The sequence below is a fragment of the Leptinotarsa decemlineata genome, unplaced genomic scaffold, assembly GCF_025532065.1.
Source record: "Leptinotarsa decemlineata unplaced genomic scaffold, Ldec_3_MD MMD2_P_RNA_scaffold_1, whole genome shotgun sequence".
In the NCBI taxonomy this organism is placed as follows: Eukaryota; Metazoa; Arthropoda; class Insecta; order Coleoptera; family Chrysomelidae; genus Leptinotarsa; species Leptinotarsa decemlineata.
In genome coordinates, this window is record NW_027412523.1 from 5,652,422 (window position 1) to 5,670,487 (window position 18,066).

Sequence of the window (18,066 nt, forward strand, 5' to 3'; positions counted from 1 at the left end):
CATCAAGTCTGGCCATTTCTATTCAAAAATATTTTTCTTCAAATTCCAGAATTTATCAAGTCATATTCATTAATTTGGAAAAGACTGTTGAATACTCTCTGAAAGACATTTCTGTGGAGGAGTCAATATTTCTTGCTGCTTTTGGGTAATTATTCAGCAGATTCTCTATTTATTTAGCTCTGTTTATTTTTCAGATCGTGAAAGGTTCAATACCGAAAAAAACTGTATCAGTTGTTTTTCGAAAAACATGAAATTTGTTTATTTTTTATATGTGACTAGAAACAATTATTAAACGGTTTGAGACGTCGAAAACAAAATATTCCCCCAAAATTGATCAAGAATTGCTCAACACCTACGATAGTGACAGTGGTCGGACGACGTCGAGAGGGGGGACTCCCCGGGGGGCAGAGCTGCAAAGTAGGTTATTGAGCCGTGGGGATGTAGGCCGAGTATATACGTCGGCAGAACGTCCATCTGACAGTTCATCGAAAAGAGTGTAGCATTGCCGTCTCTTGTAGGATTAACATTTGGTAAGTTTATGTGTGCAGTGAATCGGCGGAAGTGTATTTTTTCTTCTTTCATAACGGAATCGCCCAATACAGGATCTAGGTGAGGCATTCGACGGCTTTCTTGCATTGGCTCGTCTCTCGCGTTTAGGGAGACCCTGGAATATGTGATGCGGAAAAGATTGTGATTAACGAAAGAAAATAACCACTAATAATTACTCGATCAATGAATAATTCAAAGAAATGTGTAACAAAATCAAACTCGAACGAATTTATTTGAGTGTTTTTATGAATAGTGAAGTAAAGAGCATCACCGTTTAACTAGTAATAGACTTTGCACAAATATTTCATAGAAAAATTACCCTCAGGTTAGATACTCATCAGTTATGTTGTATTTGTATAAGATACTTTGGAAGCCACAATTGTTTATATTATAATTATCATCTCTAATGATCACCTAAGTTCATCTTTTCGTCTAATTGAAAATATTTTTTAGAAAAAAAACCTAATAATTATCTATTTACTTGCGTGATGCAGGATAATTCAAAAATCACTGAAAAAAAACCTTCTAAAAATTCCCGCTCTTCGGTTTCGTATTAAAAAACTCATTTAGATAGTAAATCTAGAGTCCTCCAATGTATTATGACAGCTTATATGTTTTTATATGGAGATTAGCCCCTTTGAAACCAGATCGAAGTGATATAGTCTAGGATAGATCCAGTTTAAATATATATAGTTTGATATGGGTTCACATAATCATATTATGGAAGTGTGTTTGTTTTGTAAATACGACATTCTGCTTCCAATAGATATAAAGTCTTGGAAGGATATTAAAATATGCGAACAAAGGTTTGCAGGTTGATCTGTTTGCTGTTTTCATTGTAGCTCGTATTGTTCTTTTTAGGCTTAGACGAGACTTTGCATGCTGGCGTTGCTCCTCATCGTAATATGCCATACATTAATGACTGAATTTCTGCGAAATAGAAATTTCTCAGGCGATTCCTATCGACAACATTTCGAATTCGGCGAACTTGACATATCGCACTAGTATTTCTATAGGGACACAACTCAAAAATCAATATGAAAAAAATCGATAAATATTTTTTTATCGATCATATAAACTGTATCAAGTTGATACAGTATCATCTGAACTATATCAAGTTGATACAGTTTGGATGTTTATACAACTTGATACAGTTCAGATAAAGAAATATTTACCAATTTTTTCATAGTCTCAACTCAAATATACCGATTTTTGAGTTGTGGAATTTTAGAAATACTAGTGAGATATGTTTGTGTCAATTTTTTTCATCATACTAGATGTGTTTCGGGTTTCGGCCAGTGAAGCGGATCATCTAAAGTCATTCCTATCATTTTTACAGATACATTTCGACGTGTTTGTCGCCAGCCATTTATCTGGTAGGTACGGAAGATCACATATTGTGTTTTTTCAATATTGAGAAACTTTTGATTGGCAGTTTCCCAAATAATATATTACAATCCTTACCAGCTCCAATGCACTGTTTTTTTGGGCAGTACATTGAATTCATTAATGAATGACGTGAGCATAGAGTATTGAAAGATCATTGCGAAAGGGTATATTCCTAATACTGGCCCATAGTTTTCAATGCAAGCTTTTTCTTTATATATTGGAGTGATTTTTGCGACTTCGAAAGACTGGAAAATATCCCTCTTTCCAGAGAGCGGTTCAATGTGTGCCAGTTCGTTGCCAAACCCTCTCAAAGTGCTAGTAGAAACTTCATCTGCGCCCATTGATACATTATTTTGAAGTTTTTCATCACGCTAATTGAACCAATTTGCTTCCCTTTCAATAATACCTTCAAAGGTGAATCGAATACTGATGAAAAATACTTAAAAAATAAGGTCTTCCTACTACTATTGGTTTGACGTGCGCACTAAAATCGATGTATTTTAAATTTGTGAAAGTATATCTTACTCCAAAACGAAAGTTTTGACTAATCGCTTTTCAGGATTATCTTTAAAAAATTGGGGTAGTTCCGGAGATTTCGAATCTTTCAAGCAAATTACGTCTCGCCCATATGATTTCCGACAATCAGCGCATCAAAATGCAAAGTTGGAAAACATTCATTGTATTAAATCATAATACGTAACAAAAGCACCTTACACAACGCAGTTTTTCAGTAAATTGTGGAGGTGCCCGCATTGAAACAGCAATTTAGAGACTAACATTGTTGCAACAGCCTCATCAATTAAGAACTATCCTAATAACAGGTTTTCGATTCGATCACTTCGCCTGAGAGTTCCTTTGGATTTGTTCAACGATTGAAAAATGACAATAGCAGTTCACGCGAGATCCTTACATTTAAACCATTATTTTCGCAACAGTTTCTTTGCAATGTGAACCATGGCGTTATCATCGTTATTACTTCATCGTGGCCTGTGTTTAATGGGATGTTGGGCAAGTTTTAAGTGAGGTACAATTGAGAACAAGAAGCTTAATGGAAATTCACAGTCGAAAACGATACCCAAAAATTAGTTCAAGGAACTGGATTAGTTCAAATTAAGTCGTTGAAACGATATACGTTTTCGTAATGGATAATCCACGTACAATTATTCCTTTATATGGTTCGTAAAGATGTCTTTTTAGTAACGACTCAGAGCTTAAAAAAATCAGTATCTACTCCAGACAAGAAACAAAGAACTCTTATGATCTTGATTCACAAAATGCATCAGCTTACTCACTCCCTAGGCTCAAGTTACAATTTGCGAGGGCTGCTTCTCAAATACTTGGAACACTGTTCGAAACCAGAAAACTGTACACACCTGGACTGTGGCTGTTCATCGTTTTGAGGTTCAACTCAGTACACCTCGAACTCCACTGTTTAAAAACTCTTACATATGGAGAATTGTGTTTATGGGGAATAAAATTCCTGAGAACATTTTTCCAAATGAATTTATTCTCCAGCGATTCAAATTGAATGTGAATTATTACTTTCGCACAGACACCGCTCTTAGAGCGCCTTAGGGATTTTCCTGTAGTGCTTGTGTTTTGTCCTTGGAAAAAAAATGAAAAAATGCAAATGTTGCTTTGCTTCTGCAAATTCTCACCACAACAATAAACAATCTGATGAAAAAAATACAATTGCGAACAATTTCAATTGTTTCAATGGATTGAAATTGTGGCGCAACTAGACGAGGTTTTTTTTGTAAAAATTAAATCAATAGAAAGAAACCTTGATACTTTGACCAGAAAATATCGTTTTTCTATTCCTAAATATGTCAACCATTGTCGACGACGGTCAATAATTTCGAAAAACGACGGGCACGGATGTTTTCAATAATATGTTTATTAGGGGAAAGTATGAATATTAAACTTTTATTAGTAATCATTAAAATATGTTGAAATGGGCATCCTCCTATTCGTCATTTCCACTAATTCGTCTCTTATTGGGAATTTCGCATAGAATTAATGACAGCTCAATAATGAAAGAGATTGTATGAATTCAGTTTCGACTCAACTGATGTAATTTCACAAAAGAGGTAGTTGCTAAACTCGATTTAATATCACACAATGATGGATGATTACAAGTCACTTAAAAATTGCGCAACATCCTGAATACTGATCAATTCCCATCGATATGATAGTCCCATTCTCCAGGAACAGTGCCGTAGTTTCATTTAAATAGGGGTATTCGTTGAAGATTTACAATTGACGCATTTTCATCTAATAGTTTTTGGCACTAACGTTTATTCCTTTTTAAAGTTGCCACTGCTGTCTTAATTACCTATAGTATAACATAATTAAACTTTTGAGGTGCTCTTGGAATTTGAAAAAATATAGAAATGAGCTTTGCTCGTAAGTTATAAATTTACGTGAGGTAATGATTCTAATGAACATTTCGGATGGGTAAATTGCACTTACATTAAAAAAAACATATTATAACACATAGAGTAAGATCTGAAATTCAAGGTCGTAAAAAAACAAAAGAAATAGAATGAGTTAGGGACTATCATTCAGTGCTAAATTTTTTTCTTTCAATATACCTACCTAAAATTTTTGCCTTTTATATCGTTATCCGTTTGAGAGCATATTTGATTTGATTTTTTCTATACTGCACGTATTATCTGATAAAAAAGGCAATAAAAAATCTGTTTTTAGAATTACTTTGATTATTCCGTGCGAAGTAGTTGAAATTTATTTAATTTTCGGTAAGATCAAAAAACATGTACGAAGAGTTTGAATAAAAGTTGTTATTCGAGTTTATCAACTGGAGTAGATACGCCACTGTCCAAGAAAAGAATAAATAACCATTTTAGTCGTTCTTGTTAGCATACTGTTCAAACTAACTGCATCAATTTTACGCAACCTATAGTAATAATGCTAAACGAGTTGGCAAATCATTTGATAGGTGTGAAATTTTGAAACAAATTAAAAAGCGATTTCCATACTGGTTCGGCATCGAACTCTTCTTAATATGGGATTATTTTGTTGTCAGTAACATTTTCTGTGTCTCTGCTTTGACGAATAATAATTTAATAGAGAGATCATAGGGTTCAAAGCGGTTACAGCTTTAATAATGCAATGTGAACTTTCTCTTCGGATCACTATTTTCCAAAGCAAGGCTGTTAGTCGTTCTTTCTTCCTGATGTGGGAGATGAATACACTTCCTTCTTCACATAACAAATGATATAAATAACGAACATTTTTTCACTGAAAGTGCAGTGTTATTTATCAGTGAGAGTTGAAAGTGGCATCAGCACGTTCGATTTCATAATAGTGTTTCAGATTTTCGATGAGTCGATGTAAATGTAGGTTTTTGTGAGATGTAAAACAAACAAATATTTTCCCTATTATGAGTATTAACCAGTTGGGGTTCTTCCTCAATTATAATTAGTTTTTATTCACAAATAATATACTACCATTTAATTCTGTGTTAAATTTATTTATGAAAATTTTTGGATAATACTCAAAATTGCATTAGTGAAATATTCTAATCATTCCGCTCTTATGTATTTCGAGAAGTTTAGGTAGGTAACAGTATTTTCAATTTTGAACTATCCGAGTAAATGTATTTAACGTTGTTGAAAAAATTTAATGAAATAATTATTTAAGGGAAAAATAAGTTTCCAATATATAATTGACTGAAATGAATTAATGTATAAGCCTTTGAACTAGGCAGGTTATATATGACATTGTTTCTCAAAAGTGTGTTATTGATATTGACAGAGATTTCACTGCCGAATACTGGCCAAGCCTTCAAGAAACAATGTCACCGCAAAGTAAATGTCGTTAGGATGTGAAAGTTTTTTTATTTATAGTTTCCACAGAATCGTTTCACGTACTCTAAAAGAAATCAATTGATGACCGTGTGCCTGGAAAGTGATGTGCGGTTTCGATTTTCTTTAAATACAATTTTCAATAGTCGCGTCAATGAATACGTAATACAGACAATCTTAGGAAGTATTTTTTTCTAGTATAAAAATACTTCTGCATCATCAAGTGCTGGAGCCATCGATGCCATACATACATACAAAATGTTTATTCAAGCTTTTGGTTAAAGTAACAAAATATTTGTTATAATGTTTTTGTGTGGGGCCCTGGTATAGGCTTATGCCTCTTCAGGGTTATCGATACCATTAACACATAAGTGTCCTTAGCTATAACGACTATCGGCAAATTTAGAGATGTTTCTGAAGACAACATTTTCACGAACCTATAAACTTTCATTTACAAGAGATTTCCAGACATCAACAAGTTAGTTATTTAATGTTTAGCTTCAGTGGGATATCATTTTTTAGAAATTGATACCACAAAGCCTCAAAATTTTGTTAATTAGCATCATGAAGACTATTTTCAGAAGCTTTCTATCGCAGTTAAACAACGTTTTAGCGGCCTAACCTTCAATTTTGTCATCATTTTACGGCTTTAAAGAAAATAATCTCTTAAAATTCACTTTCGTTATATTTCCTGTCAGGTGATGATCGTGCACAAATAATCAATAAGTCAAGGAAATAGACACACAGGTGTTTCTTTAATACGGTTCCGAGTCAAGTGTAGGTCTGGTATTCGATTGTCCCGGATTGCGGAAGGTTTCCGACATAGTGTCCGAACTGGGTCAACCGTTGACCTTAGACAGACCACGATACCACCGATACCGCTTTCACGGTCACCAACTCAAGATGATTTACACCTCTGCCAATTTTCGTGACGGTGACTTCTGCAGATTTCTAATAATTTTATTATCATTTTGTTTCGAAACCCGTTTTTTTGTTCATAATTTTTAATAACGTCATCAAGAGATCAAGAACATGAATTGAAAATTACTCACCTTACATACCCACAAACACACGTTACAAATCGAAAATTATGCAATAATTTATTCGGGCCCCGTGAAGCCTAACAAAAAAGATTGTTCTCGAAAAATCTGAGACTTTAATTACTATGAAAATATCTTATTCAAAACAAAAAACATAATAGATTCATACCTTTATAGTTAACTAGAGTCACTGACAATTTTATTGAACTGTCATGTCAATGTTCTTAAAAACAGCTGATGTCAAAAATTTTTACCACTACCCCATGTGCCCCACATTGTTCGTTATAAGTCTTCCAACTGAGTTTATAGTACATAATTGAAAATTAGCATCACCTACAAATTTTCTCCGCCTGTAAGAGGTTTTAAATTTGTATGAGGCAAGAGAAAGTATCTTATATTTTTTTTTAGTCCGTCGTGATATATAATTTTTTCTTACTTCAACTTTCTAAGTGAGAGATCAATAAAACAAGCATAAATGATTGAATAACTCACAAACAAATTGACTAAAAATAGGTCAAGAAATGTTCTGTCCATACCAAGATGTCGTATATCAGATCGAATGAAAACTCAAACCACGAATTTCAAAGATGAATGACGCTCCTAATATTGACCGCTGAATGAGAAATCGCTTTCTGTTCAACTCTACAGTTTTCATTGCATGCAGAGCTCAATTTTTAAGTTCTGCTATCATATAGATTCAATTAACATTTGGTTCTCTTCCAGATAAAAATGTTGCGACAAATAACGCTCCTAATCGTAGGGGCAGCCATGGTGATGGCCCAAAGAAGATTAGCCCTACCAGACCCCAGAAGTTGTGCCAACAGTAAGTATTTTATATAGATATTGCATTCCAAAAAAAGTCAATGTATTTATCGGTACAAAATAGTTTTGCATATAACTAGCGACCCGACCGGGCTTCGCAAGCATAGCAAAACATATATAGCTACATTTTTTATGTCAGTTTGAAACTTATAATGATGATGATGATGACCTTTGTTTAGATAGTACAGAACAAAAATGTCATCAGTACGTAAAACAAAATGAAGCTATTGCAACCTTTCTTCATCGCGCGTGTCACATCGATTTGTCATCCTGCTTGCATTTATTTTCTCCAGGGGTAGTTTCAATTCTGCAGTAACTCCTAATATATTTATTTGAATTGTACGGTCTTAATGGCGATTATAATTTGTATGAAATTCTCAAGGTAACTGAAGTATTACTTTGATGAGGATCAATATCAGTCTAAATGTTAAAAATTGAAATGGGTATAGCAAGCTATCCTTGAAAGATATACATACATAACCAATCGCAGAATTTATTGTATCTACAAAAGAAGAAGAATGGTTCTGCTATATCTCAAAGGGATTAGGCAGCTTTTTCGACGAAAGCTCGCACGTGTAGCAGTACCGCCCGACTTCTAGCAAATATTTCATCATATTTCAACGAATTCACACAAAATATCAACCAACTATAGGTACACATACGAGTAAATCATCCTCTTGAATCGTTTCGTTTATTGGTGAAAACCGTTCAATAGAATGTATCGTTTTCATGCAGACAAACAGACAAAAGCGGCGGGGGGAGTGTTTTGTAATATTAATAACTATTTTCACTCCACGAGATCGTGAGAATAAATGCACGAACGAAGGAAAAATGCAGGTGGATAGTCAATTTACTTTCACCGATGTTATGCCCATTTCACGAAAGATATATCTTCTTATAGGAGGAACAATAATACTATGGTTGATTAGAGATTACATTTTGGCAAGCATTCTTCAAACGTAAACTTTCTCTTATGATTTGTAGAAATGGAATTTATGTGATGTGGTGAAAAGCCGTTTTCCTATTGAAAAACATATATATTGACTTTATTTTACAAATGTGCATTTCAATTCCACCATAACACTGAATGCGAATTAGATGAATCAGCCGGCTAGGTCAGTCACCAAGTTTAACACATCTAAATTTGATTTATTCTACTGTGGTTACTTGGAAAACTTCTAATCTAGAGTTACATCAACTATGAAGGTTGGTAATGCACGAAAGACAGTCATAATGCCGGGATTTAGAACATGTGTTGTGTTCATTTGAAACTACCATAAATCTTTAAAGCACCAAGCCATGACTAAGTTTAATTCGTGCTTTCGTTTTAATTGTAATTCCATTTTGAAATCTAGACCCTGTAAAAATTTACTAATATAAGAAATTGTTCTTTCAACAGTTTGATAGCAATATCAAAAATTATAGTAAAGCAATTACTACAATGAGAGAATTAGGTTAATAGAATGTGTACCTATCAAGCAACATTTTAAAGGGATGGTTCGATATAGTGTAATAGTAAATATTTCTTGTATTGACGATTATTTTAGGCACTACAATACTTGTGAATTGATGAATGTTTTTCATGGATAGGGAATTGGTAGATCTGTTGTAATTACTGGGTTATCTATAACTTATCGAACACCCCGTTCAGAGGTGTTTGGCGTATTTCATGTATAGATCAACAGAACATTTTTTTGAGTTCTGTTTGTTTTCCAAAATAACATTCAATACAATCGTGATTGAACCAATAAATGAGTAGTATGGTTTGTGGATTCAAAAAATTCAATACGATTTTATCATTTTAAGGGGTGCGTCACGCCACCTACAGAGACGCCAGAGGGGTGACACACTCGTACTTCTTCAGCTGGGAACACGCGCCTACTCGAGGTCTGGAAGTCGATTGGCTTGATGCCCGTAACATCTGCAGGCGACACTGCATGGACGCGGTTTCCTTGGAGACGCCACAAGAGAACGAATTCGTGAAGCAAAGGATAGCGAGAGGTACTATTTTGTTTTGACATCCAGTGAAAGCCTAAGAATGTTCTTGTTTTAGGAAACGTTCGCTACATTTGGACTTCCGGCAGAAAATGCAACTTCGCCGGTTGCGACCGAGCAGATCTGCAACCACCAAATATCAACGGATGGTTCTGGTCTGGTTCCGGTGCCAAAATCGGACCCACTACGCAGAGAAACTCCGGGGACTGGAGCGCCACAGGGGGTTTTGGACAAGCACAACCTGACAATCGAGAGGCTGCTCAAGTAAGAATGTGTTACATAACATGATTATGACTATGAACTCTAACCAAAAGACTGTTTAAATCAAAATGAATATAATAATTGTAGGTTTGTGAACCTACTAAAAGAATTCTTGGTACGTGTTAGTTAATTTTGTATATCACCGAGAGGTAAATGATTTGACAGGTTGTAGCTATAGGTAATGTGAAAATGCAAAATAGAGAAGGATGTCCAGCATCCAGCAATTCTCCAAGGGTCATTTCTGGGTCTAATACTCTTATTGATATATCTATATTAACATTTTGAAATTTGACATAGCTGATAAACTAACTCTAGGGACGATACCGCAATATTAAAACTTTGGAATATCGTTTGACTCGGAAAAATGTCAAATTATGGTGTGCTCCTATAATCTACTATCTTTCATTAGAAACAAATATACTATACTTCAAATGCTCACTTGGCAATCCAAAACTGGAAAGTGGTTTAATTGGAAATGAGAATCATACTTGATTCATAGGCATCATGGATAAACACCTGAAATTTGAAATCAACACCGAGAACTTAAGAAGTAGAATTTCTCTAAATTGTAACGCTAGTGCTGCTAGATTAGCATTTCTATATATTTGGGCGTGTGTAGCTGTTTTTAGAAAAAAAGGGACTACACTCGTGCAGGCAAAAATTCAAAGATCAGAAAATACTGACTGTAATGGCTTTGTCATTCAGTCAAAGAATGTAAACTTTCAGGCCGGAAATAACTGCGTCGAAGCTGTTTTCCACCAACTCGAGCATTACAACCGTTACTTCATCGCCATTGATGATGTCTACCACAGTTGTAGACTAAAGAGCCCACGACAAAAAAAAACGGAAAATAACGTTGACATAGTCATTATATTCAACAGGGCCCATTTGCGATAAGAAAAGAGTGGACCTGGTGAAGTTATTATGAAGCGGCCTATTATGCCAACTGTGGAAAAACATAAGAAAACCACAAAAGTTTGTTTGAGCACTCTGTTAGTGTTTTGCATGTATAATGAGCATTTATTACTTTTTACTATTACGAAAGAGTATATATTTGTTATAATGGCATAAAAATATATAATGTGTGGCAAAAAAGCACAATATAAATACGAAACATTTCAGAAATGTTATGACTCCTTTTGAATTCCTGTTATTCATTCCTGAATTCTATTAGTGTTTTCAATCATCTGACAAATAACTTCTTCATTTCATTACATGCTTGGTGATGACGATTGTTTCAATTTACTTTTTCGCCACTCCTGGTATATTGTCAGTTTTGACCGCGATATCGAAAATTTTGTAGCAACCTCCTTCATACAGTAGAATCGTGCAATCGGAAGCTAATAATAGGTAAAGGATCTCACCATAAATTCTGAAACTGGCGATTTCTCGTCAAACCAGTTGGATGGAGGCATTGACCCAAAGAAACGCTAAAAATGTATTCTAACGGAATTTTTGTCTGCATTACAGGGTAACGATGAATCCTGCCTCTCTATTCTGAACAACTTCTACAATGATGGTTTAAAATGGCACGATGTAGCTTGCCACCACGTGAAGCCGTTCGTTTGCGAAGATAGCGAGGAGTTATTGAACTTTGTGGCTTCGAGAAACCCGGGAATTCGTCTTTGAAGCCAACTATCTCAACAAGAAACATCACGTACCTTACCAATGAGTGAAAAGCCAATCAAATGATTTCGAAAATCAACAGAAGTATTGAAAATAGTTGAGTTCTCTATAGCCATTGACATTTTGTGGAAGACAGCTGGGATATCCCACAGCAGTATCAATTCAGTAATGACTTTTCACTCATTTTCACCTTTTTCTCCCTCCCCCATCCCTCATTGTGAATAGTAGTTTTATTTGGATTTAGTGACTAGTTTTGTACCTACCTTAAATTATATATTATTATTAAAGATTTGTATTAAATGAAATAGATTGGCTTTATTTTTTTAATGCAATGTTATTTTTTTAAATTGATATTTAATGAGATTATATTTACTCTGGTAAGTATATTATTTTTCTTTTTTGCATTAAAATATTTCATTATTGTATATCCAAGAAACTGAATATGAGAAAAATATAATGATAGATGAACACTATTCTACCATAACAAAGTAAAAGTCTGCTACTCACAATTTTTGAATTGAATAAAAAACAAACTATCGATAGTCTAAAAGTACAAATAAAAATTTCAGTTCACGGTGATCTCAAGAAAATTTATAATTTTTTCAATATTCATACATAAACGGTTTATGGACAAGAAACAATAATTTCCAATGATTGTTATAAATAAACAAAAAATTGAATGTAAGAGTAACCTGAGACTAAAACTCCCCCAGGACAGATTCGCCGTTTAAAATTGTAATGAAGTTACATTATTATTGAATTTTACGATTGAAGTTAGGCAGTCTTAACTGAACTGGTGATCAATACAAATATACGATGGGTATTATAAATGAAAGTCAAAGAATCGAAATATAAATATTTTATTTGAAAAACCACCTTAAAAAGTCAACAATAAACTATCAAACGAAAAGATCAGCTCTTAAAATCACTCTGATACAGGTCTATAAAGAATTAAAATACTAATAATATCACATTTCAATTAACAAACACGAGTACAAACATTTACGCTGGGTAAAAGGACAACCCTTTTATAATACCTCCTGTGGTCTCATAAAAAGATATTGTATCTTTTTTATTATGGCTCGTTAATTTGTTACTCATATAGAAGCAGGGCAGAGAAGAGGGACCCTTCATATCACAGTTTTTATGAGAGATTCTCAAATCATAAACCCTATTAGCTTTGAGAACTACCAAGCTCTTCAAAGATACATAAAAATCAGAGCTGTAAAGAATAAAGTCTTCAATTATCGTCGGTTTGACGATATCTTTAGAGGTATGATATTCACATATTCTCAAAGAAATTATCCCTTTATAATATTTCAAGGAGAATCGAGGAGGTTCCATCTGAGTATTCATCAATACTCCAAATATGATCATTTCACGATCAACACTAAAACTAGAAACAAATTCTTCATTAGTGGACAGATCTAGTCTACATGCAATTTTGAACTCGTTCCGCATACGGCAAGTCTTGGGAATGGATTTGGGAGTACATTTCCTGTAAACTTCCTTGCACCATATCAGTACTTCATACAGTAATTTCATAGTTTTCTTCACTACTTCGTCTAAGCCCTCGTTCAGAGGATAATGACACTCCGGACACCTGGAATATTCTAGAGGGTTCACTTGAAAGAACTCTAGAATATTTTCTTTGTCGAGAATTCCTTTAATGTTGTTGGGAGAAGATGGAATATTCCGTAACTCGCATTCTACAATGCACCAATTTATAACTTTTGCAAGTAAATTCAACAGACGTTCTCCGTCGGCATCAACTTTTTGGAGAATTGCCCTCAGAGTAGTTGGTTTCATGTGATAGTCCCCAATGAATAAGCCCTCCGTGTAGTTAACCATATCATCTAGACACTTTTTTTTTATATCGAGAAGATCATACATTTCAGCGTATTCATAGGTTAGAGAGAGGCTATTCATAGTAATATTATTTCGAATGTAAGTGAGGCAAACCTGTATCAAATCATCCAGCAGGTACTTGTTTGCAACATAAAAGAGACTCCAGGCATTCGTCATGGAATGAATTTCGATATCATCAGTATACATGTGTTCCAGCACTTGATTGAATTCTTCTACACTTATATCACACAGCATTATTTCATCCTGGGCCATTTCTCCGTAAAGCATTTTCTCGAAAACCGGACTACAACAGGCCAGTATGAGTTTGTGGGCTCTTACTTGGGTTCCGTTTATTTTGAAAGTGCAATCTACGAATTTTTGTTCCTTGTAGAAGGAGATCAAGCGCTCCTTTTTGTTGAGGGGGGCCACCAGCCTTTCTATAAATATACTCTCCTTTTCCATCTACAAAAAAACATATTAGTTTAGGGAAAATACAGTCTCACAATTTCTTCTTACCGCGTTGTATAACCTGATATGCAAGCGCACTATATATTAAATATAAATAACAAAATTGTTTACAGCTCAAGGCAAGGTTTACCCTTGAACGGCTTGAACTGAGCAGGACGAACCAAGGCCGCATAAATTTCAGGTCAGAGAAGCTTCCTCCTCTCCTCAATAGACGGCTCAAATACATCAGTCTACTAAATCGCACTGGTTTTATACATTCAATATAACAATAAACATTAACCTAGGTAGAGAAGAAGGAATGATTTGATTCATTCTAATCCGATCAGCTGATCAAGACTATTTATTTGGTTGGTTGGATGTGAACAGTTCGGGGAATACGGATATTTGAACCCCAATAATTAAAATAAGAATAAAAGTAGTATCCTACATAAACATTTCAATTGCTTACCTTCATGAATTATTTAAGACAATTATTTTCCATTTAATCTGTTTTGAAGTTACTGATCCTACCTCTTTCCTGATTTATATACAATAAGTAAAATACCAACATATTAACATACCTATACCAGTATTCCAAACCTGGAAAAAATAAATTGCTTGATATTTGCCTGAAATTATTTCTAGAAGTCAGAGATTACAAGGTAGGTACCTATATTACCTATCCTATCCTAATAGGGAACACGCATATTTTCGGTTTTGATATATTTTAATTTTAACAAGTACATTTCTCCGAATGAAGCTGTGGAAACTGCTTGTTATTATAAATGAAACTTTAATTTTTTCATATCTGGTGGCCAAATGGATCAATAATTCATTTAGTTCCAATTTTTCACAGAGAGGGCGTATCAGTATGCAAGTATTCCATGCTTTCTATGGATTGCTTTTATTATTATTTTCAATCAGGAAATTGTTATAGATAATGTATTATTATCGTAGTCGACTATACTAATATTGATAGTAAATTTTGTTTGAATTCGGTTTTTTTCAGAATATTCATATAAGATAAACTAAGAATGGCGTTCAGGGGAAGTTATTCAAAATCAATATCCAATCGATTTCAAACTGTATGGTCAAAGATAAATCAAAGTGTTTAGAGAAATGTCTAACTGTTTAAAATATCTGAGGACATCAATTATTTGCAAGAATAAAAGAAATAGCTAAGCCGTGTTCCCAACTATATTCTATTCGAACCAAAATTTGACGAGAAATGAATAATGACTGGAACTGGACTTTTTGACGTTACTCAAAATTTGGGTATATAAATAATTATCTTTTGGTATATTAACCCATTAATGCATACATGACAGTTTTCATTTAACTATATGTTGTGTTGAGGATTTGAAGTTATTTGGCAGGTATTATTTTTAATCTTAAACCGTTATGTCCTCATTTCACACCACAGGTTCCAAATTATACCTACAGATATTTTTTTAGAATTGTATACCTAGGTAGTAACAAATCCGTGGGTTCTTCAGGGCCATGAAATAAATAAATTGTTGGATAGCCTAAGTTTCGACTTCTAATTTTTTGAGGGCTTCGATTCCAACTGAATGTATTGATTCACAATTTGGTGCGCTTTGGTAATATTTGAACAATCTTATCTGCACTATCAATTGAAAACGAAATGAAAAGCATTTTCTTTATCTACAGATAAGCTGCAATTCATTATAGCCTGAACAAGTTATTGGTAAAATTCAGTAGGTGAGATAATATTATGAGTTTGAATGGAAAATGAGTGTATGTTGGATAGTTAAAATCGTTGTTGGTACCTACTTTACTAATTAACTCTTTTATCAACAGACCCAAAAGCACGGTTCGGAATATCTGAAGAGTTATTCTGGAGTTCTGAACATTTCAGAAGAAGTAAGCAGTCAATACACATATTTTATAATAATAAAAATAGATAAATTCAATTCAAATATTATGGTGAAATTTGGTAGTTTTTACTTTATAATGCGTGTAGCAACCTCTTACATTAAGATTGATAAAATAAAATTTACTGATTAAAAACTGAAAATCAACAAATTTAATATTATTTCAGGTGCTGAATTTGTCAGCGTTAATTGCAGCCTTCAATTGCGGAAATGCTCAGAAAACATTCCTGGTCATCTTAGTAGCTGCCTTTGCTTTCCTTTCAACGGGATTTTTTCTGATAACACACCTGATACCACGGTTCAGAAGTCTCGAAATCCCATGGCATTGGATTGAATGTGGAAATGCATTTATTTTGACAGGTACCTACTTGATATCAGCATCGGTGGTTATTTTGGAGTTGATTGGACCATTCGTAGTTACAGGGGTAAGATACTGTTTTATCAAAAATACGCATCAGGGATTCTTTTAAAAGAGGTACTTATTTTGTGAAATGTTTGTTGTCAATGTCAAAATATACAAAGATTCGTACCTTATTGACAAAGTTTGGCAACAAATATCAAAAAGAAATAAGGATAGTTTAAATATCAGCCATAAAGTTTTGATAGCCAAATAAAAAGTAGTTTTTTTAGATAACCAACGAAAAGGCTTGTTTTCGAACTATTTGCATTGTCTGCGATTCAACTGTATTATTTGTATTGCAGGTATTGGGTTACATTGCGACAATGGCATACCTTTTAGATACCATCGACAAGTTTCGTCTCGCAGTGACTCCAAGAGCAAGATATGTTTGGACTACACCAAATATGCCAGTATGAACAGTTCACAGAAAATTCATAAAATACTTAAACCTTATCAAATTTCTGAATATACTTACACGACTTACGCTAGTTATAAGAGATGGTACTCTAATGTCCAAAATCATTGCAATGAATAAGTGAAGATATGTTTTTCATTAAATGCTTCTCAAACACTGCTTTCCCACAGTGGAATGCTGAAAGACCGTTTTTTTCTCTTTCAATAAAATTACTTTTTCATTCAACTTTTTTTTTAGATTTTCTATCGTATATATATATATAGGGTGTGAGTACACTGAATTAAAGTACCAAACTAAATTGTAACATTATAAAATAAACTCAAACATTCTTCCCTCAGCGAAGAAGCATTTTTCGCGTCCCATTTCACACCACCCCACTCCTCCATTTTGTCATTTGTCATAAAGATTTCATCTTTACATTGTCCATGTACAGCTTCTTCAAGTACCTTTTAACTGATCGTTAACAAGCTAGATACACAACATTGATACACCTTTACACGAGTTCAAACCAGATTGATATATCCAGAACGTGGTTTTGAAAGGCTTATGAAGCTTCTTGAGATGAAAATTACTGTCAATGCATTTTTTTTGTAAGGTAATAAAAATCAGAATACGGGCTGTATTTGTAGGTACTAATACATTTGTAAAGAAATATATTGAGATCAGATTTGAATACTTTTTGTTTAAGAAATAGTTTCGGGGATTAGGGTGTGGTGTGAAATGTTCTTCAGTAATAAATATCACAATCTATATATCTGAACAAATGATGAAAGTCATGAAATTTCCTCAAAAATAAAATTTGTACTTAAATAAAAGGATGATCAAACTCTAAATTTTACAATGCAAAAAAGAATGATACATTTTTTTGCAAATCATACAAAGCTGTCTCAGTGCTTTTGTGAATGCCTGTTAGTTGGGTGATTGCAACTTGGATTTGATAAAAAATGCCAAAAGTCCAGTTTATATTTTATGTTATATAACTTTTTTTTTCGTGTAATTCAATGTTTATATGAAAGTAGCTGTTTCAGGAGGACTTTCTTTCAGTTTGTGTCTTACTTCAGTTACTTCTTTGCATGATCTACACATCCATGTATAGAGTTACTTCCTTCCTTCCTTTGGAAGATTCCCTCATAATTTTTTTTGTATCAAGAGTAGTAGAAAGCCAAAAACTTTATTATATTGCACATCCAGAATGGAAAAGGCACTACTACATAAAGTACTGTTTTCAGGAAATCCCCGTTAAAGTTTTATTCTTTTTATATAATAAACTTTAATTGGGATATCCTGAAACTATTCAATTTCTGGAGTTGTGTCTTTGTTATTCTGGATGTGTTATATACTGGAGCAACAACAACAAACTTATTCCTATACAATTCTCATCAAAGGGACGTTTATTTGTGGATTGGGTTGATAAGTACCAACTTCAGCTGTTAAGAAAAAAATACTGTTCAGTAGGCTCAGTTGTCAAATCAAAAATCAACTCTATACATCAGTGGGTATAGGAACAAAGAAATATCTGGCTCACATAATTAAGCTCTTTCGTGTACACTCG

General features: G+C 33.8%; 3 protein-coding genes across 6 annotated transcripts; 2 read left to right on the forward strand and 1 right to left on the reverse strand.

Moving 5' to 3' along the window:
• Nucleotides 1-386: 386 nt before the first annotated feature.
• On the forward strand, nt 387-11,814 carry LOC111503941 (uncharacterized). Of its 3 annotated transcripts, none has more exons than XM_023158386.2 (5): nt 387-530; nt 7,529-7,628; nt 9,434-9,628; nt 9,681-9,886; nt 11,354-11,814. In XM_023158386.2, exons 2-5 carry the CDS (start codon nt 7,535-7,537, stop codon nt 11,510-11,512), a joined length of 654 nt encoding a protein of 217 aa, XP_023014154.1. In that variant the 5' UTR covers nt 387-530; nt 7,529-7,534; the 3' UTR covers nt 11,513-11,814. The 3 variants fall into 3 exon arrangements, with proteins under 3 accessions (XP_023014154.1, XP_023014155.1, XP_023014153.1); XM_023158387.2 differs by lacking the exon at nt 387-530 and adding an exon at nt 587-609; XM_023158385.2 differs by lacking the exon at nt 387-530 and adding an exon at nt 5,275-5,297.
• Nucleotides 11,815-12,353: 539 nt separating this feature from the next.
• Nucleotides 12,354-14,410, reverse strand: LOC111503939 (uncharacterized). Of its 2 annotated transcripts, none has more exons than XM_023158381.2 (2): nt 14,274-14,410; nt 12,354-13,819 (listed from the first exon to the last, which is right to left on the reverse strand). In XM_023158381.2, exons 1-2 carry the CDS (start codon nt 14,277-14,279, stop codon nt 12,512-12,514), a joined length of 1,314 nt encoding a protein of 437 aa, XP_023014149.1. In that variant the 5' UTR covers nt 14,280-14,410; the 3' UTR covers nt 12,354-12,511. The 2 variants fall into 2 exon arrangements, with proteins under 2 accessions (XP_023014149.1, XP_023014150.1); XM_023158382.2 differs by lacking the exon at nt 14,274-14,410 and adding an exon at nt 13,874-14,163.
• An 840-nt stretch (nt 14,411-15,250) lies between these two features.
• Nucleotides 15,251-16,739, forward strand: LOC111503944 (uncharacterized). The gene is made up of 4 exons (XM_023158389.2): nt 15,251-15,562; nt 15,626-15,688; nt 15,867-16,124; nt 16,402-16,739. Exons 1-4 carry the CDS (start codon nt 15,557-15,559, stop codon nt 16,513-16,515), a joined length of 441 nt encoding a protein of 146 aa, XP_023014157.2. The 5' UTR covers nt 15,251-15,556; the 3' UTR covers nt 16,516-16,739.
• Nucleotides 16,740-18,066: the final 1,327 nt, after the last annotated feature.

Coding starts and splice junctions, on each gene's coding strand:
- LOC111503941 (XM_023158386.2), top strand. CDS start 7,535: ATGTTGCGACAAATAACGCTCCTAATCGTAGGGGCAGCCATGGTGATG. Junction 9,629..9,680: donor GAAGCAAAGGATAGCGAGAG/GTACTATTTTGT, acceptor TTCTTGTTTTAG/GAAACGTTCGCTACATTTGG. Junction 9,887..11,353: donor ACAATCGAGAGGCTGCTCAA/GTAAGAATGTGT, acceptor TCTGCATTACAG/GGTAACGATGAATCCTGCCT.
- LOC111503944 (XM_023158389.2), top strand. Junction 15,689..15,866: donor TTCTGAACATTTCAGAAGAA/GTAAGCAGTCAA, acceptor ATATTATTTCAG/GTGCTGAATTTGTCAGCGTT. Junction 16,125..16,401: donor GACCATTCGTAGTTACAGGG/GTAAGATACTGT, acceptor TTTGTATTGCAG/GTATTGGGTTACATTGCGAC.